Source organism: Osmerus mordax, chromosome 26 (assembly GCF_038355195.1).
Source record: "Osmerus mordax isolate fOsmMor3 chromosome 26, fOsmMor3.pri, whole genome shotgun sequence".
Classification (NCBI taxonomy): Eukaryota; Metazoa; Chordata; class Actinopteri; order Osmeriformes; family Osmeridae; genus Osmerus; species Osmerus mordax.
Genome location: NC_090075.1, coordinates 2468910 through 2492705, shown reverse-complemented (window position 1 = coordinate 2492705; position 23796 = coordinate 2468910). Strand labels below are relative to the sequence as shown.

General features: G+C 48.3%; 2 protein-coding genes across 4 annotated transcripts in view; both read left to right on the top strand.

Annotated features, from left to right (window-relative positions):
• The first annotated feature begins 6 nt into the window (after positions 1-6).
• Positions 7-4297, top strand: gpx4a (glutathione peroxidase 4a). 3 transcript variants are annotated; one of them, XM_067229729.1, is made up of 7 exons: positions 7-142; positions 1837-1931; positions 2065-2209; positions 2725-2876; positions 3004-3028; positions 3172-3231; positions 3654-4297. In XM_067229729.1, the coding sequence occupies exons 1-7, from the start codon at positions 29-31 to the stop codon at positions 3684-3686; spliced, it is 624 nt and encodes a 207-aa protein (XP_067085830.1). In that variant the 5' UTR covers positions 7-28; the 3' UTR covers positions 3687-4297. The 3 variants fall into 3 exon arrangements, with proteins under 3 accessions (XP_067085830.1, XP_067085829.1, XP_067085831.1); XM_067229728.1 differs by having other exon boundaries at positions 8-166; XM_067229730.1 differs by lacking the exon at positions 7-142 and adding an exon at positions 1386-1468.
• Positions 4298-5057: 760 nt separating this feature from the next.
• pip5k1ca (phosphatidylinositol-4-phosphate 5-kinase, type I, gamma a) overlaps positions 5058-23796 on the top strand; it is a 27366-nt gene continuing 8627 nt past the window's right edge. The window contains 15 exon segments of the mRNA XM_067229439.1: positions 5058-5371; positions 16302-16333; positions 16653-16739; positions 17107-17237; positions 17700-17817; positions 19639-19791; positions 21907-21949; positions 21952-22208; positions 22719-22755; positions 22758-22798; positions 22800-22856; positions 22858-22925; positions 23100-23133; positions 23135-23184; positions 23492-23582. Coding sequence (XP_067085540.1) covers positions 5242-5371; positions 16302-16333; positions 16653-16739; positions 17107-17237; positions 17700-17817; positions 19639-19791; positions 21907-21949; positions 21952-22208; positions 22719-22755; positions 22758-22798; positions 22800-22856; positions 22858-22925; positions 23100-23133; positions 23135-23184; positions 23492-23582 — 1329 coding nt within the window. The 5' untranslated portion in view covers positions 5058-5241.

Below are 23796 nucleotides of genomic sequence, written 5' to 3'. Positions count from 1 at the left end.
CCCTGCTCCTGCGTTTCACAACCAATTCATGTGGATTGGGCGGTGTAAACGTTATATTTGCCCTCGTTTTAACAAAATGAGGCAACTTCATTGTGTTTTGATAGCTGCGGGATTGGCGAGCAGTGGAATCCTACTGGCGATGGTAGTGTATTTTTTAACGGCCACGGTAATCAAAAATACTGGCTATAGGCACTGTATCTGTTATTATTATTTGGACATACGGACGATTTACAGAAACGTATTTAAGCTCTAGTTAGTTTAACTACTGATCATATGAATTATCACCGATGTGTTTATAGAGAACATTCTAGACTGGAGTTTGTTTTTGTGTGCTGGCCGGATGTGTCCGATGTGATAATACCATCTAAAATGGCATGGCCTTGTGTTGATGACCAGATGTGCCCTATGCTGCATGGTTTTGTCAGTCATACAATTCTGTTGTTGCATGTTCACCTCTATCTATTAGTACCAGCAGGCGATTCTGACAGTAGAAAGGAAACTGCTTCGTCATTCTGTGAACTCTGTTAGGATACTCTGGTACTGTAGGCTATGTGGGAGTCAGAATGAACTTATAAGAATGTGGTATTTATTCATCCTTCTACAAAAACAGTTTATACGTGGTAAAGGGTACAGCAATTCCTTTCACAAGAAATGTTGAAATAATCTCTCCTAAAGCAGTCACATGCAGCTCGTTAGTAAGACTTTGGCACGACTATGTAAATCTAATGAAGGTCAATTTATGCTGCTACTTGTAAATACTATATCCACATACATGTATAATTTCACGAAATGTTTTCAAGTTTTACTTGATCACAATGTGCAATTGATGATACAGAGTTTAAACTGGAAAACAAACCTACAGTATTAACGGTGGTGTATTTAATCTCCTGGCCTGTGACTGGCAGCAAACTGTTCTCTAGGGGTGTACGCTGATTAGGGTATATCTGTGTTGGCCTTTGTTAAGGGTCATGTGAATGGACTGGTGTTGTTCTGGTGTCATGATGTTACATTTTAGTTGCTTTTTTTAATCAGAATAGATAGGTTATCAGAATGATTTGATGAAGCTACTTTGTTATGGTTGTCAATTGCAGACACAGTATGTTTTTTTATGACCTTTACGTTCATTTGCACTGTGTTGTAACATCAGTTGTTCCAACTGCCACAGCAGCACAAGTCCTTAATTCTTCTAATCAGTTCTGCCTAGATTGAGTAAGAGATTACCTTTACCCCTGGCTACTCAGCTGTGTGATAAGATTTCTCTGTGTGCCAGACGTCAGCATAAAAACTAGTTAATGTCTTCTCTGTCAATGATCTGCAGTGCGTCATACAAAAGGTGCACCACAGCTCACAGTCTCTCAGTGTCAGGTGCAGGGTGGTACAGCCAACTGTATTTAGTGGACGTTCCTAAGAGGCAGTTATGGGTCTTTTAGGGTCCTCTGTCCTCCTCTCTCTCCTACTGCAGACTATGGTAAGAACGACAGAGAGGGGTCTTCAAATGTGTCTTAAACTGCTTTGACAGCACAGATTGTCATTTGTTTGTGTTGGCTACTTATATTTTATTTGTACTTATTTTGGGTTCTTGGAAAAACCTTAACTTGAAGCAGTTATGTTTCTGGGAGCTTTTGAGTTGTCATGTGGAACGTACAGACAGTTATTTTCCTTCAGCAATTTGCCCTGAACAAGAAGAGCCATTTGCGTGTGGAAAGCAGTTTTTTGTCAACCGGGGGCAACTGAGAATGCTGAATATTAGTCACATTAGGTCATCCTGGAAACCTATCCTTACTTGTAGTCGTAACCTATTCCCTTAAAAAAATATATGTTCTCTTTTTCTCTCAGTCTTTACCGACAGAGAGCTGGCAGACTGCCACATCTATCTATGAATTCTCTGCCAAGGATATCGATGGCAATGAGGTGTCCCTCGAAAAATACAGGTGAGTTTGCTAGATATGAAAAGACTGTGACATATTTCTATTTTTCTGTTGCCATTGGCCTCACCACAGACCTGCAACATACTGTATAGTCGTGTCTTGTTTTTTCACCTTGTGTGTGTTCGTGGTTGTGCAGGGGTAACGTCGTCGTCATCACAAACGTTGCCTCTAAATGAGGGAAAACCCCAGTAAACTACTCTCAGTTTGCGGAGATGCACGCTAAGTACGCTGAGAAAGGTTTACGTATCCTGGCCTTCCCCTCCAACCAGTTCGCCAGTCAGGTAGGTCAACTATCCCTCTGACATCCCCTCACCGGGTGACCGAGCTCAGGGACTCACCTACAGTACACACGCAGAGATTTACATGCTAGTACAATGCACATTTTTGAGAGACTTTGAAGGCTGGTTATCTGTTTGGTTGTAAAACTGGATAATAATTGCCTCACTTTCAAGTCGAGAATGAGACGCTGTTGAGAAGAGGGTAACGGAATCTCAAGGTTAGCTTGAGAAACTGTAGGCGTGCGTAACATTGATATACTGTATAATAACATTTAATCATTTAGCAGACGCTCTTATCCAGAGCGACTTACAGTAAATACAGGGACATTCCCCCCGAGGCAAGTAGGGTGAAGTGCCTTGCCCAAGGACACAACGTCATTTGGCACGGCCGGGAATAGAACCAGCGGGAATTGAACCAGCGAACTTTTGATTACTAGCCCAATTCTCTAACCGCTCAGCCACCTGACTCCCAGTAACAGAGCTGACATGCAGCTAATATCTCCTGTTTGTTACTGAAGGAACCGGGGACAGAGGCTCAGATCAAGGAGTTTGCCAAGTCCTACAACGCTGAGTTTGACATGTTCAGTAAGATTGAGGTGAACGGGGACGGCGCCCACCCCTTGTGGAAGTGGCTGAAGGATCAGCCGAACGGACAAGGCTTCATGGGAAAGTGAGTAGCCGGTGCAAGCTGGGTGGGATTGCTAAAACTAGAGTTCAACAACAGTTTTAGGAGTCGTTTGGGGTTTTAAATCCTCTAGATTCTAATCATCTTTCATTTCATTTTCTTCCTTTTTTAGTTCCATCAAGTGGAATTTCACCAAGGTTTGTGTTCTCACCTCCACACAGACTCAGAGGACATGATAAAGTCTGATATTTTCAGATTTTCTCAGTATGGTAAATCAATGAAGCATCATGCAGTGACTGTTATGTGGTCTCTTCTCTGACCCTTCTCTCTGCCTTTGTAGTTCCTTATCAACAAAGAGGGGCAGGTCGTGAAGAGATATTCTCCGATGAGTGATCCTAGCGTAAGCATGACCCGTACACACACACTGTCACTGATAGGAATATGATTGGCTCTCTGACATCCAGGTGAGGCTCTACTGAACTGTAACCAACTGCAAGCTAGGCCACAGATTGATGAGCCACTCTGCCGTTCTGGCATTTGGTTCTTAAAAGGCAGCACTATTGATCCCTCTGAGACTTGCTGGAAGCTGTCTTATCTCCTCACAGTCAGTGAAGCCGACAGGAATGATTACCGTAAATTGCTTAGGGCACATGAGAAGACTGCTGAGTATAGGGGGGGGGGACTTGTGAAAGTGGTGGAGAAGTTCATATAAAGGTCATAGATAGCAACAGCCTCCAATAAACCCAGAACCACAGATTGGACTCAAGATACTGAATGACTGAGAGATGTATGTGCAGAAATTCTTTCTTCTTATGATTGCAGGTGGTGGAGAAAGATCTTCCAAACTACCTGTAATCTTTTCCTGAGTCACTGATGCATTGTCTACTGATCCTCCACTTCTGCCTCCCCTCCCTCATCTTCCCTGGGAGTCAGGTGGCTGAGCGGTTAGGGAATCGGGCTACTAATCAGAAGGTTGCCGGTTCGATTCCTGGCCGTGCAAAATGACGTTGTGTCCTTGGGCAAGGCACTTCACCCTACTTGCCTCAGGGGAATGTCCCTGTACTTACTGTAAGTCGCTCTGGATAAGAGCGTCTGCTAAATGATTAAATGTTCCCTCTCTCTGGCGGACAAAGAGGTGTGGGTGGGTCCACTTCCCAGACCAGTGACGGTCTGTCTGCAAACCCGTTTGACGGATAGGACAGACCTGATGAAAAACGGCGTGCAACCCTTCCTGGGAAAACACCCACCCTATACCAGATCAGTTTGCTGGAAAGCCCCCTTGAACTCAATGCCCCTCCAAACCCAATCACCACCACCAAAGAATGTCAAAACTGCATCTAAACTATGTCTAAACCGCATCCAAACTACTTGTACTGTTGAGCTGTTTCAAACTATTTGCCAAGTGTGAGTTATGATCTGTTCTATAAAGGAATTTACTTTCAATAAACATTAACTTTTTAGATGGATGGATTGTGTGCAAGAGTGTTTGTTACAGCATGCGATGACAGGGTAATTGAAGTTTCCTAATATCAAATTACAGGGATTCTATCAAAAGAACCTACATGAATGTCTGGTGCCGAAAACTGAATTTGTATGCAAGGTTGAGAAAAATCTTGGCTGCACTGCCCTCTATTGGTTGTTTGAGTAAAAGTACATGCAGTATATCTGTTGAGTCCCTTCAAATGGGCTTTGTGTACCAAGCAGGATAATTTGTTAAGTAAATATGTTTCCAACGTCATAAATTGGCTTCATAGGTTTAAAAATGTATCGTTGAATAATTCAAGGTACATACACTATCTCACATGATACCCTAGCTTATGTTATGTCTGGTCAGTGACTTTGGCTGAGGAAAGCTTACATCAGGTCATATTGTGCAAAGAGGTTATAATAAGATATTGTGCTTTCATACACTTTGAAGGCCTGGCTGTCTGCTATCACTGCCAGGGGTAATATCCAATGTAATGTAATATAATAAACGATTTAAATAGGCAGTACAATGGCCAATGCCACCTTAAATTATTTGTAAATTTGAAAGAAGCATGGATGTTACATTTATAAAACAAATCTGTTTGCCTGAGTAAAATATTATAAAAACATGCTATCCAATCAGTTTGCAACCGCCAGCCGTCTGCAATACCTCTTGAACCAGACGGAGGGAGCTGGAATGCATAACAACAGCAAGCGTGAAAGCTGTAACTGCTCACACAGCTAGTGAATTGAGCCGTGAGGAGAAGTCCTGCTGCCGTGCCGATAACAAACGCGCGAATGAGAGGACTGTAACGGATATCCATATCAATTTACTCTTCATAACTTGGTTGAACCCTTAGACCGTTAAACAAAACGTTCATTTTTCAAACGCACTGCTGTGGTTCTTTCATTCGGAGGGCTCGCCCTTTCTCCTGGAGTCTGAATGGAAGGAGCTGAAGGAGCGCTTGGGCTGTCCGAGGCCAGGGATGGGAGTCCGTTGTCCGGAGCCACAGCATCTGATGACACAGACACTGTCGTTGGAGTTAGCTATGGAATGGATGCCGGCGATATGGGTATCTATATTAATGTTGATTTACGAATGCAATGTTCCAAATAACAGGCTAGATCGATATACTCTAGCACCATATTAATGACACATTTCAGGTTTATCCATTCTCTGCGCTAGCTAGCTCGTGACTGTCAAGTAAGGACGAAACTGTAGCTGGCATGCTAACCTGGCTAGCTAGAAAATGCTACTGTGTGTGCTAACAATGACTATCTAATTTAGATTATGTACTTTTGAGTTAGGTTAGCATCGTGCTGAAGATGGTGTCATTAAAGAGGCTGGAATGTGAAGCAATATTACATACAGTCGGCTAGGCTAACTAGCCTGCAACTGCTGCTGCCTATCTACTGTACTGTGTGTTCTTTAGTCCACAGTAGCTGTCTAATGAATGTATCCATCTGTAACTGCTACACCCAGTGCACCGCTGTAGGGCTACATACCAGCAGCTTTGTCCCCGCTAGCTATTTCAAAGACCACACTAACACAACAGAATGCTGGCTATTTACCTCAGTTTGAAGATTACTGAGGTTGATTATGAAATGGATGCTGATGTTATGCTATATCTAGGCAGAACACCCAGGGTGTGGCAGACATATTTTAAGTTTATTTCCCTTTCGTTTTCTTTCTTTTCTTAATTTAATGGTTGAGGTTTTGGTAGGTAGGATTGACAGTTGGCCTTCTCTAAATAGGATGTGGTATTTTTCGTGCGGTCGTCTTTTACTTAATCATCAACTCCTAGTTACTTGAATTAGTACACGCTCACATGATATCGGTGGAGTCCACTCTTAGTTAGTCGAAAATATATTTATGTTTCCTTCATATCAACATTTATTTCTGATTTCTGATCGAATGTGTTTGGTTTGGGAAGTGGATGGGTTGGTTGGTGTTGAGCCAACTGCCAGTCATACCATATTAGCCAGTCCGTGGTGTTTGAAGGCTGGGACGGTTTATAGTGTCCATCATGGGAATAGCACTCTCTTTGACAGGAGAGGCCAGGCTGGATGACAGAGAACCCATGAATCAGTAGCAGAAACTTGACCGACACTCTCTCTTTCTCTCCCTCTCTTTCTCTCTCTCTGTCTTTCTCCACCCAAGCACGAGCCCTCAAGCATGTCAGCACCCACCATGCAAATTTAAGAAGTATGTGCTTGCTCGTTCTACCTTGACAATAACATGCAATATGAATATTCCCTTGCTCTATAGAGCGGAGAGAGAGTTGATATTTTGCTACATGCTGGCAAAATGACTGTGTTGATCATTTGTACAAGGCAGTACAGAATAGATGACGTTAACATCAGCTTGGCTTTCAAGGAGGAGAGTAGCCTGTGAGGAAGTTAAAGAGAGAAGTGACACCTGTCTGCAGGATTGTTGTACTGGACTTCTTCTCTCTGTCTGACTGTCATACCTGTTTAGACCTGTCAGGCTAAGTTTCTCATGCTATCTCTGACATCTGGGAGTCAGGTGGCTGAGCGGTGAGGGAATCGGGATAGTAATCAGAAGGTTTCTAGTTCGATTCCCGGCTATGCCAACCAAATGACGTTGTGTCCTTGGGCAAGGCACTTCACCCTACTTGCCTCGGGGGAATGTCCCTGTACTTACTGTAAGTCGCTCTGGATAAGAGCGTCTGCTAAATGACTAAATGTTATTATACAGTATATCAACGTTACGCACGCCTACAGTTTCTCAAGCTAACCTTGAGATTCCGTTACCCTCTTCTCAACAGCGTCTCATTCTCGACTTGAAAGTGAGGCAATTATTATCCAGAGTTTTACAACCAAACAGATAACCAGCCTTCAAAGTCTCTCAAAAATGTGCATTGTCCTAGCATGTAAATCTCTGCGTGTGTACTGTAGGTGAGTCCCTGAATGACTAAATGTAAATCTATCATCAGGAATCTCCCTCGGGATGCTCAAACAGCTCACTCAACACTTTCGTTTTGGGTTAGGGTTATTTTGTGCCGTTAACACTTTTCCGCATCACAATTCTTATTGTTTCATGCGTGTTCGAGGACTGTCCCTCACTGTACACTGTTGTCTCTTGGATATAAGAAAAAGTGCATTGTTGAATGCACAGGCCACGTGTAACTGGCAGCTTTTGTTGTCAAATGTTGAACGAAAGAGAGAGAGAGACGTCTTTGTTTAAACACGAATTTTTGTTTGTAAATTAATTGTAGAATGTTGCGTGTGTTGGTGGGTGGGGCGAGGGGTGCGTTCTGTCAAGGTTTCTCTCCGTATTCATCGAACCTTTACTTGACACGGGGCATGCACTGTGCTCCTCCGCCTCTGCTCTCACGGGTGTCTATATTTAGCAGCGTGCGAAGCCCACTCATACTGAGCCATCACCTGCAAAGCCTGTGTCGTTGCGGTGGCTGCTTCCTCCTCTGGTGCTGCGTGAGTTCAAGCTGTAATAAGTAAGGGTGGAGTGGCTTGGTAGGCTAGGCTAGCAGCTTGGTAGGTTAGGCTAGCAACTTGGTAGGCTAGGCTAGCAACTTGGTAGGCTAGGCTAGCAGCTTCAAGCCCCAGAGACCATCTGATTTAGGCGAAAACTACCACAGGTCTATCCTGGGGGACAACAGTAGGCCAATGGTTAGTTATATTAAAGTCATGATATAAACTGTCTAAAATCTGGCTAGATAGTCTTGATTTAGCTAGCTAGCCACAGTTACTAGGCTACCATTTCTCATTGATGGAGGCCTCCAGGCCCTAGAGGAATAAGTGTCTGTTATACATCCAACTTCTGTGCTTGTATGTAGATAACAGTTCAATGCAAATGCCAGGGTCAGTTGCGTTCGACCGTATTGTTTAGTGATGGGTCATTGGTTGGGAAACAAATCATTTTCCCATCCCCGTTGGACAGAGAATGATGTGGGAGTCACCATGTCTCATTAAAGAGCCGTCTCCCTAGTCTGTCTGTCTCATCCGGGACTCACACTCATTGACACTATCATTTCTCCCTTTGAGATCAATGAACAGGCCAATGTCAGCTTCCCGGAATTAATCTAAACCCTCTCTTCTCTCTGCTGTCTTGCCCTACCTGAGTGTCAATATTTTATTCTCCTCTCTCTCCCCTGTGAGTGATTCCCCAAGCTCAGTCGCTCGTTCTCTCCTTATCTCTCTGTCCCCTCTGTGCTGCAGGCTCGGGCTGTCAGATCTGCTGACACATTCACAATGGCCTGCGTGCTGCATCATCGGACCAGCAGTCTTAACCATAGATATATATATAAAGGGTAGATGTCTCGTCCGCGTTGCCGGACAACGGAGTCGAACGTCCGCACATGGCGGCCATCTTGCTACAGTCAACTCGCTCACCCATAACATTGTGTTGGTGCTACATGTACTTTTTAAATGACCATAACTTGCTCAATTTTCAACCGATTTTTAAACGGTTTGGTTTGTTATCAACCTCAGAGATGTCGTTATGCCACTGCATACTTCTATTCTATTTGTAAAAAAAGAACATAATTATTGCCCTCGGTCCTGGTCTAATCCTATGTTCTTATCGTCTACTAGGGTCAGACTGTTACAATACAAAGCCGATCGGTCCAGACCAGCCTCTGTTGGGCTCAAGTTCAGACTAACTGAAGACTTCCGAGTCACTTTGTCCCGTTGTGTGTTCGGGTGGGGGTTGGAGGGGTGGAGGTGGTTGGAGGTGTCTGGCCTGGCAGACAGAGCAGAGAGCTAGCTGTGATTTGTAATTAGCAGGAGCTGTGAGCGAAATTAGCACCTTACTTCCTGACAGGAAGTCCGGGACACACACATACACGGAGCCAATCAGAAACACCGCCAGATTACCGAGGTTTAGACGGAATATTCCAGCGGTTTGATCTGTTCATCTGTCCCCCTCGCTAACACCATTATCTTCAAAGAGGAATTGGACTTCAAAGAAGTTCTGTAAAAACCCTCCCCAGAGATAGACACGCACATTAAAGTCTTTTTGACGATTTTTCTCAAATTGAAACGTGGCAAGGGGACAACCCACCACCGAAAGCTTCGTTCAGACGTGAGATGAATCACAGTACTGCTTCGTTCAGACGTGAGATGAATCACAGTACTGCTTCGTTCAGACGTGAGATGAATCACAGTACTGCTTCGTTCAGACGTGAGATGAATCGCAGTACTGCTTCGTTCAGACGTGAGATGAATCACAGTACGCCTGAGCAGGAGCATGAAATGACTCCCACCTCGCCTCTGTTCCTCTGGTGTAGAGATGGAGAACGATCTTTAACCCAACCTCTCGGTTGGTGTCCCTAAAGCGAGGCCCTTGAGGCAGCGCTGTTCACCTGCTCCAGCGAGCTACGTGAGGAGACCGATGGGAAAGTTTAAACCAATCAATTATTTGTCACGCTCCGTGCAACAGCCTCCACGCTCTGTTTCCCTGCCCGCCTGAGATCAGGCAGGCGTTGCAAGCTAAGTAGAGAGAAATGCTGGAAGGCTTATGCATCTTTGATAGTGTTGAGCTGGGAGCAAATTCATTCAACGAACAGCCTGGCTGGCCTGCTTCATCTCACTGATGTCACTATCGGGTGCTGAAACTCGCCCTGAATGACAGGACACACTTTAGGATTATTGATATGAGGCTGTTGTGGCATGTCATTCCCTTAAAATGACCTCCTCTCTGTCTCTCTCCTTCTCCAACTCCCGCTTTATTGCTTTCTCTCTGTCCTTTCTTTCTCTCTACCCTCTCTCTCTCTCTGTCCCCCCCTCCCTCTCTCTCTTTGTCCCCCCTGTCCCCCCCCCTCCACTCCAGTCTTTAAGGATCAGTGAAGGACGACCGCCCTATCTTAATCTGAAGCCCCTGAGATGAAAAAACACTGAGTTTGGATGTGTGTGTAACCCTTTGCCCATCCTCCCCTCTTGTCTACACTGGGCCTGTAGAGCTGTGCTGTTTTTAGCTCTGCCTGGGGTATGGGGGACAAGAGGATGCTCACACACACACACACACACACACACACACACACAATTATACTGTTTATGAGGCCTCCTTTTCAGGGAGGCTTTTAGAGGACCCAGAGGTGTATAAAAAGCATGTTGGAACTATTGTTACACACCTAGAGCCTGGCTTGTTATCCAAGCTTGTAAACATTAGTAACCGACAAATTAGATTTGATGCCCTAGTGCTCACCTTTTGTCAATAGAAATAGGCATGCTGTGGGTTACATTTCCAAAACAGTGTTGGATTTCCCTGCTGTGTGGGATTGTGCTCAGTGTCTCTGTGTTGTGACAGAGTCAAATATTGGGCCATCTCAGTTATGGCATATTGTCCATGTCTGTCCCTCCGTTCTTTACTGTGGGCCTGACGGCATTACTAAAACCTGCGGTGATGAGCCTGCGTCAATTGTGCGTGTGTGTGTGGATATTGTGTCTGTTGTCTGAGTTCTTGTGAATCTGTTGCAACCTTCAAGCCTGTTCCAGTTAGTTTACCTTCCATTTGCAAGGCTGTTATGCTGTGTTCACACCGAATGCAAAGCGAATTTTTCGCGCGGCGAGATGACATGTAAAGTGAATGCGCGCTATCGCGTCTTTCACTTGAGTAGAACATTTTCAACTCAAGCGAAATCAATCAATGTTGAGATATCACTGACGTTTTAGGAGAAACGGAGGGCAAGAGTATTGTAGCTGTCTGTGGGCACCCTCTGCTATACGACACTACTTCGTATTCGTTTACAGTAGCTCTATTCATTTCGGACATGGTTGACGAAGAATAAAAAACGTGTGTCTTGGCTCCTAGCGATTCGCGCGAATAAACACAAATGAACACGAAGTGCAATCTCGCTTCATTCGCGCGAATAATTCGCTTTGCGTTTGGTGTGAACACAGCATATCTTTTGAGCAGTATTAGGTCTAAACCTGGTTCTTTCAGCCAGTTGACAGTGAAAGCATCGTTGATCCTTAAGCAGGCCCAGTTTTGCAACAACATAGCCTGAGCTAGCAGTGGCAGACCTCATTATGAACACATCATTTGAACAAACCTCCACTTGTCCTGACAAAAGTTCATCGCCCTGCCCTTAATCCCAGGCAGGCTAGATTGGGATTATGCTAGCTAGAATATTACTACTCATCTCATGACTGGGCAAATGTGTCTGTTGTGCTGTCTGTCTGTCTGTCTGTCTGTCTGGTAGGCTAGTCGACCGGCTGGCATTCTGTGTTCTCTAGACGATCATAATTAATATTTAACAGACCCTCGGACAGCGTGATCTAATCTACCTGAGGAAAAACAGATTTCCTGGAGATGAAGATGACTCATTCAGGTCACCTGTGTGTGCTCAGGTCAGTTAATGCTTGCAGACACAGCAACACAGACACACAGGATCATCTGAACTGCTCCCACATTGTTTGGGTCTACAGTTCACAAAATCGGAACTAGCAATCTGGTCTCTGCATTCTCAGTGACATTAGCCTACTCAGTGTGATACACAGTGCTGTAGAAGACTGTTATGTGCACGCAGGGGAATGGCTACATAAAGTCACTGCACTGCTTAAATGCACAACTGCTTACAGTACACACTCCAGCGCGCACACACGTCTCAGTGGGATGGTACTGCCAGCTGAGCTAACGGAAGCTTTTCAGGAAGTCTGCTACGGAACAAAATGGAGTTAGATCTAACTCAACTACTGGAGGATCGTGAAAAGCTTTCCTCCAGGCGCACACACACACACACACACTGGAATTGACTGGTATGCACTGTTGTTGACAACACAGACAGCTATGCTCATGTTGACAAGACCAGGCTAGACTAGAAGCCAGCCTCTCTGTGTAGGAATAGTTGTTATTTACAGCCAGAATGAAGCTGTGGTGGTTAATGTGTTGCAATGTACAGGCATCTTCTCTTGCTGCACCTTAGACCTACGTGTCAGATTTTGTGTGTGTGTGTCTGTGAGTAAAGCTATCATTCTGCCACGTCCTGTTATTGAGAGGAACACGTTAAACCGCCTTTTAAGGAGGAGAGGAACGGGCAGTTGGTGGCAGAGCTGGACAAACTGAGCAAATTTGTCTGCCTGTGCTTGGCAGGCAGATGCACATCCTAGGCTCGTCGTCAGTCAGTTCATAGACAGACCGCCCAGGTGCATTATGGGTAAGCACGATCCAGGTGCATTATGGGTAGCCATGTCCCCCCGGCCTACATGCTGGCACTTCCTGTGTCTCATGTACCTGGTACCCAATAGCCTGTTACTCCAGTCACACCCACTGATAAGATGTAAATTCTGGAGAAGGCAGGCCGGAAGGAGTCACGACAAAGGAAAGGATTAACTTTGTTTGATCCGGGCCGCTCGACTAATAAACCAATCAGTTCAAGACGAGCTGATGGCATGAGTGAGAACTCTGTCTCTTAGTCGTGCTTAAATACATGAGTTGGACAGTACAGATATAGAATGCACAGAATTGCTTCCTTAACGGGTCTTCAGTGGTCAATGTATTGACACCCTAGAACGTTCAGCAGGTGAAGTGGTCGTTAATCACATAAGCCTTATTTGTACATGATTTTCCTCACTGTCTCCCCACTGTCTGGACTGCATGCTATATTCTGCTCAGAGGGAGCCTTGCTGTATGACCTCTTGACCTTACAGAGACACAAGCTGTACATGTACCCAGAAACTCTGCCTTACACCCACCCTAGGTATGGATCCTGAACTGTTCCGTCTCAAGTACGTCTTTACTGCTGGTCCATCTATTTCTGCCTAATTGGAAGCAGCCCAGGGGGCTAGTAGTTCTAATTGGGCAAAATAAAACTGAAAAATGTAAATTGTAATTCACAATAATGTGAAATTTAATTACCTCTGACAGTAAAAGCTCATGTTAGCATTAGTATGTCCACCAAATGCACTTTCATTCCCATTCATTAAACCGCGGTTAAGGCTTAGCTATTTTTAGTCTGCTAACGGTAACCCAGTCCACATCTTTCTGCATTAGAGCTGCTGTTGTTGAATCCGGCGCCTGTTTTCTATGATGTTCCCTCCTGTCAGAGGGTCGAGTCAGGCCGCCCCATAGTGTGAAACAGGAGGCTAGCCTGCATTGTTGTTAATGGAAGTATAATAAAACCTGATTGATATTGTGTCCATGACCGTGTGGTGGGTTGGTGGCCCAGTCTCTCCACTGCCAGCCCCATGGTGTACCGTGAAATTGGCAATTTTTGTTGTTTTACTCCACGACTGATTTGATTTTCAAACCGGAGGGGACTGTTGTTGTTATTTTGTTGTTTTGTTTTGTCTGATTTGTAAACCGCCATCTATCGTTGCTGGTTGCTTATGTGACGATCTATTTACTGCCAAGTGAAAGAGAGAGAGAAAAAAAGGAGAGAAAAAGAGTGACAGAGAGAGAGTGAGAGATAAAGAGAGAGAGAGAGAGGGAGGGAGAGAGCATGGCAGGCAGCATGTGTCTGTTGATTCCGTGCGCACGTGCAGAAATGCAGAAAAAAGCTAGTTGACCTCAATCGTGATGCCATGGAAACGAGGGAATGAGGAGAGCGAGGCTGTGTGTGTGTGTGTGTGTGTGTGTACTGTATGATGTTTGCATGGAAGATGGACGACCTGAAGAAGAGAACAGCTACTCAGCAGCACTACAGTAGAGTTCAGTAGAGTACAACCACATCACTTTAGTAGAGTAAAGCAGAGTTTAGTAGAAAACAACCACAGTGTTAGCGTGGAGCAGGCTGCCTGGGGCAGAGCAGAACAGCTGTTCCTGACAAGGGAACACAATACTGGCACTATCATACCATCAGGTCATTGTTCAGCCAGATCCATTCAGATACTGTCAACAGACCCGTCGGTACAGGAGTAGGACAGATGGACAGAGAGGGGGGGGAGATGGATAATGTCTCTGTTTACGGAGGAGTCCTGTGCTAAGAATCTCAGTCTGAAGCAATAAAACTACAAATACCAGGTATCCCAGGCTGGCCTGTAGAGGTGGCCAGTATTTATGATGATGAGTTTAATGCAGTCCTGTGCGGTGTACTGCAATCCAAACCGATTCTTTGGATAAAAGCATCTGGGTAATAGCCATTAGCCGCTTTTATTACAGGCTTGTTGATATAGTCCACCCCAGTGTGATGTTATTGGCTGTGATAAACGACCCCAGCCAATCAGGAGCAGCAGGGCTGTGATTTACAGGTTCCATCTGCCTTGGGTTTCAGTACTTTATTGAATGCAACTGTGACGCAAGTCTGGATCCGTGCTCTCAAAGAAAACCTTGTAATGCCCACACGTGAAAGGATGAGAGGAGGGAGACGATTTGGAGCGTGCAGCACAGTCATGACAGTTCAGACCTTTATACTGCCGGGCTGATGAACAATGCCAAAGGAAAGTAGAAACACTGCACACACACACACTCACGCACACACACACAGGGCTGTGTAAGGGAAACGTTTGCAGTCAGACACATGGAAACACCAGCTTGTGAGCGAAGCAGGAAGCAGTACCAGCCGGAATCTTCATCTGCACTGTCAACATGCTCCCTTAGGCAGCCAGCAGGAAGCTGGCTGGCTGGCTGGCTGGCTGGCTGGCGGGCGCTTCAGTATTATCTAGCCTGCAGTGCCAGGGATTGCATTGGCACGTTTGGACTCTCTCATCCCCTCAGTGAGTTTGTGTGTGACGGGAAAGGACAGAGGGAGGGAGGATGGAGAGAGAGGAAGGGATGAGAAGGAAGGAGGGAGAGATCAAGGTGAAAGCTGGAGTCGGGGTGGCAAACAGTTTTTCTCCGGCTCAGTCACATGGTGCCACGAGAGGGTGAGGATGTGAGGCAGATAGAGAGGCTGAGGGAGAGGCAGATAGACAGGCTGGAGGAAAAGAGAGAGGCTGGAGAGGGAGAGAGAGGCAGGCAGACTACCCAAGCTGACACAAGCATGCTGTAACTCTACAGAGAAACACTACAAACCTCCCACATCTTTATGTCATCAAATCCAGGCTTGTCCAGGAGTAGAGAGACAGAGCGTTTCATTTAATTAAAGTCACTACATATGTACAGCTAGTCTTGACATGCCTTTGTAACTTGAGTCATCTTGTATTGATCGAGCCGTAGTAGGAGATGTCTCGGTTTACTCCAGACACATCAAATCAGGTTCCTGGAGTGGATCAATAACCCCATTCTGTTGTGCTCTCTCTCTCTCTCTCTCTCTCTCTCTCTCTCTCTTTCATTGGGTCTCTCTTTCCCTCTGTCTCTCTCTCTCTTTCATTGGGTCTCTCTTTCCCACTCTCTCTCTCTTGCTCTCTCTCTCTCCACATCTCTCTGTCTCTCTGTCTCTCTCTCTCCCTCCGCGTCTCTCTCTCCACATCTCTCTGTCTCTGTGTCTTTCCCTCTCTCTGTCTCTCTCTCTCCACATCTCTCTGTCTCTCTCTCTGTCTCCCTCCGCGTCTCTCCCTCTCTCTTACGCTCTCACACCCTCCACCCCCTCATCTCTTCATCACTACACAAGAGTGGAGTAAGTGGCCACAATTATGATTCTATTTCAGGCAGCGCCGAGCCCAGCAGGGCTGAATGAGGGCCCTTTGCTTCCTGCGCTGGGTGCGTCTGTTCGCCAGACTGGAGGTCACATGACCCGGTGAAAGGAGGAGGAGGATGATGCGGTGTGTCGTAACACGGCTCTCTCTCCGTCCTCGTGTACATGGGGAGACTTGGGCCGTGGGGTGATCACATGACTGGATGGGGTGTTGCTGTGCTGGAGTAGAGAGGCCAGCGCCACACGTGGGGAGGGAGTGCTGATTCTGCTGGCCAGCTGCCTTGAAACCCTCCGGTCCTGCTGTTGCATAACGCCGTGCTGATGTGCTGTTCTGTACGGCGGCCTCTGGGATTCTGCTCTGCTGCTGGCGAAACAATGTTCCGGAGCTCACAGGACTGACTCTCTCTCTGTCTCTCTCTCTCTCTCTCTCTCTCTCTCTCTCTCTCTCTCTCTCTCTCTGTCTCTCTCTCTCTCTCTCTCTCTCTCTCTCTGTCTCTCTCTCTCTCAGATGCTGCTGCTAGAAAGGCCTTCATCACAGAGGTAAATCCCTCCACCCCTCCTTTTCCTTCTACCCCGAACCACGCTTGTTAATGTTGCTCACGGTGTAAAACAGCACCCGTTGGATGAGCCCCATATCTGACAGGGAATGAGAGGCCTCAATCAAAGCAGGAGGCATGAAACGAGCGCTTCCCTTTGAACTTGTTTTACACGGCCGGCTGACAAACAAACAAACAAACAAAACAAACAACGGCGGTGTCGGCTAGCCCTCACCACAGCTGGTTATCAGCTGCTGCCTGGCTTTAACCAACCTCCCCTTTATCTTGTCCCTCTCTCTCCTCCCTCTCCCTCGGCCCTGCAGATGCCCTCTTCCTCCGGCCTGCCCGGCCAGGGAAAGAAGATCGGCCACAGAGGAGTGGACGCGTCGGGGGAGACCACCTACAAGAAGGTAAAGGGAGTCAGGTGGCTGAGCGGTGAGGGAATCGGGCTAGTAATCCGAAGGTTGCTAGTTCGATTCCCGGTCATGCCAACTGACGTTGTGTCCTTGGGCTAGGCACTTCACCCTACTTGCCTCGGGGGGAATGTCCCTGTACTTACTGTAAGTCGCTCTGGATAAGAGCGTCTGCTAAATGACTAAATGTAAATATAAGGTGGGTATCCCACCTGCAAGCCTCCAGCAGCCCTTCCTGGGGCTCGGCTCTGCTCCTTCTCACTGACCACACTAGGGAGAAAAGAGTGGTCTTGGTCTTATGTGATACTGAAGATTTAGGTTTGTTTGTTTGTCACTTTCTAACTCCCACCACCACCCCCTCCAGACCACCTCCTCTGCCCTGAAAGGTGCCATCCAGCTGGGCATCGGCTACACGGTGGGGAACCTGAGCTCCAAGCCTGAGAGGGATGTGCTCATGCAGGACTTCTACGTGGTGGAGAGCATCTTCTTCCCCAGGTGGGCCATCACAACACACCTGTGACATCGTCAGATGGACAATCTGAAGGGTTTCATAACAGATGAATAATCTATCGATTTAAGAATAACAGTTTATGTCAATGTCCTCAAAGGTCAAAGCGACTCAGTGTGCAGTAGGTTATTTCCAGTTTTTTTATGATTTAACCTGCAGTGTGTGGCTTTAACAGTATTGACCTTCCCGTGTGTGTGTGTGTGTGTGTGTGTGTGTGTGTGTGTGTGTGTGTGTGTGTGTGTGTGTGTGTGTGTGTGTGTGTGTGTGTGTGTGTGTGTGTGTGTGTGTGTGTGTGTGTGTGTGTGTGTGTGTGTGTGTGTGTGTGTGTGTGTGTGTGTGTGTGTGTGTGTGTGTGTGTGTGTGTGTGTGTGTGTGTGTGTGTGTGTGTGTGTGTGTGTGTGTGTGTGTGTGTGTGTGTGTGTGTGTGTGTGTGTGTGTGCTCCCTGCAGTGAAGGCAGTAACCTGACCCCAGCACACCACTTCCCTGACTTCCGTTTCAAGACGTACGCCCCCGTCGCCTTCCGCTACTTCAGAGAGCTGTTTGGGATCCGACCCGACGACTACCTTGTAAGAGGAGTTGCTTCATAACTACCTCCCATGTCATGTGACTTATGTACACTGTGCTACCCTGAGAGAGAGTTTTTGTAAAAACAAAAATCAAGAACTTGTTTTCAACCTTTAGAAACTTTTTTCCAAAACATTTTTCAAATAATTTGAAAAAAGTTAGTCGCGAGGCCTGGTTAGGAGTAGGGGCAGGAGGCAGGGGGCAGGAGGGAGGGAGGGGGCAGGAGGGAGGGAGGGGGCAGGAGGGAGGGGGAGTTAGAGGGAGGGGGCGGGGAGGAGGTTAGAGAGAACCTGTCACTTCCTATCAGCCTGCCAGCATTGGGGGGCTACATGACTCACAGCTTCGCACTCACACTCACACACACACGCACACAAACTCTCAAACTACGGTTCCATTTGTATGAATATTTATTATTTTTTTGTTCCTCAATGACATAATAATGCTGTCACTGTGTGTGTGACCATGCATGACTGACTCTGGTATAACACGTGTGTCATGTACACAGTGGGACCTTGCCTGGCCTCTGTCACATTATGTCTGTACTTGGCCTTGTGTCTGTGTGTGTCTGTGTCTTTCCCTCTCGGTGATTCTGTCCCTTAGCCAGATTTATCCACAACTCAGCATAACTACACACAAGCAGACATCTCATTACCGATTCATGATGTCCGTTAGCCAGGATACTAACCGCCAGAGTTAGGCTTCTGCTCCTTGATTGATTGGTCTGGTCTGGGAGAGGCCCTGTTGTCTCTTCAGCCCAGACTAGAAGAGGGCCGGCCTGCTCTCCAGGGTTGACCTGGCCCCCCTGTCTGGATTACAAGGCCAGACAGTGTTTGGGTCCAGACCCAGCCTGCAGATAGGAGCGATGAGCTCTACCTCAGATTAGCTGCCATAGCAACCCCTAAAGCAGCAGACTGATGCATATTACAGGCCTTATTTTAAGCTCTGGAGTGTACAAGGTGTGAGTGTGTAATGTGTGTGTGTGTGTTAATGTAGAGGCTGTAGTGTGTGTGTAGCTTGCCCTGAGTGTGTGTGTGTGTGTGTGTAGCTTGCCCTGAGTGTGTGTGTGTGTGTGTAGCTTGCCCTGAGTGTGTGTGTGTGTGTGTGTGTGTGTAGCTTGCCCTGAGTGTGTGTGTGTAGCTTTCCCTGAGTGTGTGTGTGTGTGTGTTTAGCTTTCCCTGAGTGTGTGTGTGTGTGTAACTTTCCCTGGGTGTGTGTGTGTGTTTAGCTTTCCCTGAGTGTGTGTGTGTGTAGCTTTCCCTGGGTGTGTGTGTGTGCGTGGAGCGTTCCTTCCTCAGTTATTCATCATGGGGATCCTGAGGTTAATGGTTCTCTCCCCATTTTTTCCCCCCACTTTACTTTTCTATGTATATCTTTCTTTCCCTCCCTCCATCTCTCTGTCTCTCACTTTATTTCTATTACTTCTTTCTCCCTCCACTCCCCCTGTTTCTCCCTCCCTCCCCTCCTCCTCACCCTCCTCTCCCCGTGCTGTGTGATGGGGCGATGCTTCATCCTGTCGTCCGCAGTGTGTATGTGTGTGTGTGTGTGTGTGTGTGTGTGTGTGTCAACAGGCTGTTGTTTCTATTCTGGCCCGGCCCTATCCGGCCACCATGATCATAATGCATCTCTTCCATGCTGCTCCGGAGTGGTGTTAGGCCAGCGCCGGTATTGATTGATTGAGAGAGAGGGGGGGGAGAGAGAGAGAGAGAGACCACATAGAGCACCTCAGGGAACACCCAGTAAGGTTGAGGGATTAGTGGTTATGCCATTTGGCATATCGCTTTGAAAACAATGAACCTGTGTGTTTGTGTGTGTGTTTTCTCTAGTATTCCCTATGTAACGAGGCCCTGATCGAGCTGTCCAATCCCGGGGCCAGTGGCTCGGTGTTCTACCTGACGAAGGACGATGAGTTCATCATCAAGACCGTCATGCACAAGGAGGCGGAGTTTCTTCAGAAGCTGTTGCCTGGATACTACATGGTGAGCTTTTGTCACTCAGACACACCTCCTTCGCAACGCTTCAGTCTTTCACACTCGTCCTATCTATGCTGGCCTAGCCTGTTGTTCTAGGCTGGGATAGTCCGTCCAACCCTGCTGAGCGTGGCAGGTGTGTGTCCGTGTAGCAGCAGGTTGTGGAGCTACGAGACCCAGCAGGAATGTGTTTACCTCCTGTACTCAGGGGAAAAGCCCCGCGGCAATGGGAGCCAGGAGCAGGAAGCCACACGCGTTCACTCTGACCTTTCCTCCATTGCGGCTCCACGGCGCAGCAGTTTCCTGACACGAATGGCTGTCTCTGTGTGGGCTAATGAAGCTGGAGGGATTCAGGCTCACGGCCGGGGACTACAGCAGGCGCACGACACAGGCAGGCACGCAAACAAACATGTATATCAGCTCAGGGCAGACGGGCTGGATCAGACACAGAGGCAGGCTGGAAGTCAGTGAAGCTGCATATAAAACACAGTGATGTAACACCCGCCTGTCACCTCTGGCTGCAGTTTCCACTGCCTGCCCTTTTCACAGTTTTCCATACCTCCGTCCACACAATCACACCCTCCGGTTTTCCATCGCTCACACCGTTCTCCGTCACGCTCTCTTTACCCACGGCTTTTATTGTACCCTGTTCTCTCACAGACGTATTTCTCTCTCCTCTCCCTCTTTCTCACTACATCCTCTCCCTCTCTCACTCTCTCTCACTCTCTCTCTCTCCCTCTCACACACGTGTCTCTGCTGTTGATGTGTTGCTGCTGTGTCTCTGTACTCTGGGGGTCATGTGTGACTGGGAGCTGTGGGGGGAACAGTCTCCCTCCATCCATCTCCTCTCTCTCTCCACCTCTCTCTCTCTCCACCTCTCTCTCTCCACCTCTCTCTCTCTTCACCCCTCTCTCTCTCCACCCCCCTCTCTCTCCACCCCCCTCTCTCTCCACCCCTCTCTCTCTCCACCCCTCTCTCTCCACCCCTCTCTCTCTCCACCCCTCTCTCTCTCCACCCCTCTCTCTCTCCACCACTCTCTCTCCACCACTCTCTCTCCACCACTCTCTCTCCACCACTCTCTCTCCACCACTCTCTCTCCACCCCTCTCTCTCTCCACCACTCTCTCTCTCCACCACTCTCTCTCTCCACCCCTCTCTCTCCATCTCTCTCTCCACCACTCTCTCTCCACCCCTCTCTCTCCACCTCTCTCTCTCTCCACCTCTCTCTCTCTCCACCCCTCTCTCTCCATCTCTCTCTCCACCACTCTCTCTCCACCACTCTCTCTCCACCACTCTCTCTCCACCTCTCTCTCTCCACCCCTCTCTCTCCATCCCTAGTCTGTCCTCTGAAGGTCATTACTCCTGGCCTCAGGCCCAAGGCCCCTGGCTCCAACATCTCACATCTCTGTGATTGGCTCTGAAATGTGCCTGGCTGTTTCTGATTGGATCAGGAGCCGGGTCCTCTCTCATTACACCAATGGGTTTCAGGTAGCCATGGTCACTGTTGGGGACTGTGTGTGTGTGTTGTCTTAACTGCTGTGCCTGTGTGGACTGCTTAAATATTTAGGAGAGAACAGATTGTTGATAAGCAGCTTATTTGACTAGATTCAATTAGACTTGAGGGCAACTTGTGAGTGTAGATATCTGCCTCCTGCATCTCTTTCTAATGTCTCTCTCACTCCCTGCCTCTCTCTCTCACTCCCTGCCTCTCTCTTTCTCACTCCCTGCCTCTCTCCCTCTCTCTCTCACTCCCTGCCTCTCTCTTTCTCACTCCCTGCCTCTCTCCCTCTCTCTCTCACTCCCTGCCTCTCTCCCTCTCTCTCTCACTCCCTGCCTCTCTCTTTCTCACTCCCTGCCTCTCTCCCTCTCTCTCTCACTCCCTGCCTCTCTCCCTCTCTCTCTCACTCCCTGCCTCTCTCTTTCTCACTCCCTGCCTCTCTCCCTCTCTCTCTCACTCCCTGCCTCTCTCTCTCTCACTCCCTGCCTCTCTCTCTCACTCCCTGCCTCTCTCTTTCTCACTCCCTGCCTCTCTCTCATTCCCTGCCTCTCTCTCACTCCCTGTCTCTCTCTCTCTCACTCCGTCTCTCTCTCTCTCTCCTCACTGCCTCTCTCTCTCCCCCCCCAGAACTTGAACCAGAACCCTCGCACCCTGCTGCCCAAGTTCTTCGGCTGTACTGCGTCCAGTCTGGAGGGAAGAACATCCGGATGGTGGTGATGAACAACGTCCTCCCCAGGGTGGTCCGCATGCACCTCAAGTACGCCCTGAAGGGCTCCACCTACAAAGCGCCGCGCCTCAAGAAGGAGCGTTGAGAAGGCCCCCGGCCCACCTTCAAGGACCTGGACTTCATGCAGGACATGCCTGAGGGTCTGCTCCTGGACCAGGACACCCACAGCGCCCTGGTCAAGACCTTGCAGAGAGACTGTCTGGTGAGGGGGGGAGGGGGGGGGAGGGAGGGGAGGGGGATAAGTGAGGGAGGGAGGGTGGGTGGGGGAGAAGGGAGGCAGGGAGAGAGGGGGGGAGGGGAGGGGGGAGGGAGAGGGGGAGGGGGGGGAGAGGAGGGGAGGGAGGGTGGGTGGGTGGGGGAGAAGGGAGGCAGGGAGAGGGGGGGAGGGAGGGAGGGTGAGGGGAGGGGGAGGGGGGGGAGGGAGGGTGGGTGGGTGGGTGGGTGGGGAAGGAAGGGAGGCAGGGAGGGGGGGGAGGGGAGGGAGGGAGGGTGAGGGGAGGGAGGGAGTGGAGAGGGAGGGGAGGGCGAGGGGGGGGGAGGGGGGGGGGGGGAGGGAGGGGAGGGATTAATGAGTCAAGAGGACAAAGACATCCTGAAGGTGGATGGAGATTTAGAAATCGTACGTCCAGAAATGAAAGTCGCTCAAAGGTCAACATTTCTTCCCGTGCGTCTGTGTGTGTGTGTCTGTGTGTGTGTGTGTGTGTGTGTCCAGGTGCTGGAGAGCTTCAAGATCATGGACTACAGCCTGCTCCTGGGGTGCACAACCTGGACCAGGCGGAGCGGGAGCAGCAGCCTGGAGGGCTCGCAGGGCAGCAGCGACGAGAAGAGGCCCGTGGCCCAGAAGGCCCTCCTACTCCACCGCCATGGAGTCCATCCAGGGGGGCGCTGCCTGTGGGGAGTCCATCGACACTGACGACACGTGAGTACAGCGCTGTGTGTGTGTGATTGATGGGATAGTCATATTTGAATCTTCTCTCAACGATATAATATATTAACTGATTCTTTTGCCGCGGATGCTTGGCTGAAATCCTGGAACTAGAAATCCACAAAATTACGCTTACATCTATCCTGTGTGTGTGTGTGCCCCCTGCAGGATGGGAGGTATTCCAGCAGTCAATCTGAAAGGCCGAGCGCTTGCTCCTGTACATCGTCCTGATCGACATCCTGCAGTCATATCGGTAATCACTCCAGACTCTCGGGGTTACAAATACTACACGCTGGACTGCCGACGACCCCTCTCTGGGTTGGAACCAGACACACACTCCAGGAATCTGTCTTTTGTTGCCGTGGGCTGTATGCGTGTGTGTTTGTTTAGCCGATGTTTGTTTTGATAAGTTTAGTCGCTGTTTGGTGAAGCGAGTGGGAGCTAAACAGAGCCGGGGGGGGTGGGGGGGGGTTGGTTGGGTTGTGCTTGTGTTTATGTTTGGCTCTAACTGAATCTTTTTTTTGCGTTGTTTCACTCTTGCTTCTGTTTTTGGCCCACAGCCTTATAAAGAAACTGGAGCACACATGGAAAGCGCTGGTTCACGACGGGGGTGAGTCATCAGATGACCCCTCAGTGGGCTTCACCTGCTCTGTCAGACTGTCTGTCTGAGAGGAGGAACTGCCAGTGCCCTTCTCACCAATGAAATGCATTTATTCATGGAGCCGCAGAGACACCCTGGCTGTGTGTGTGTGTGCGGGGCTGACTCCATCACTCTCTCCACAGTGAATCTGTGTTAGTGCATATGTGCTCAGGGACCCAGTGAAAGCTTTTCTTCACCACTGACAGAAGCTCCCTGCCTCCCTCT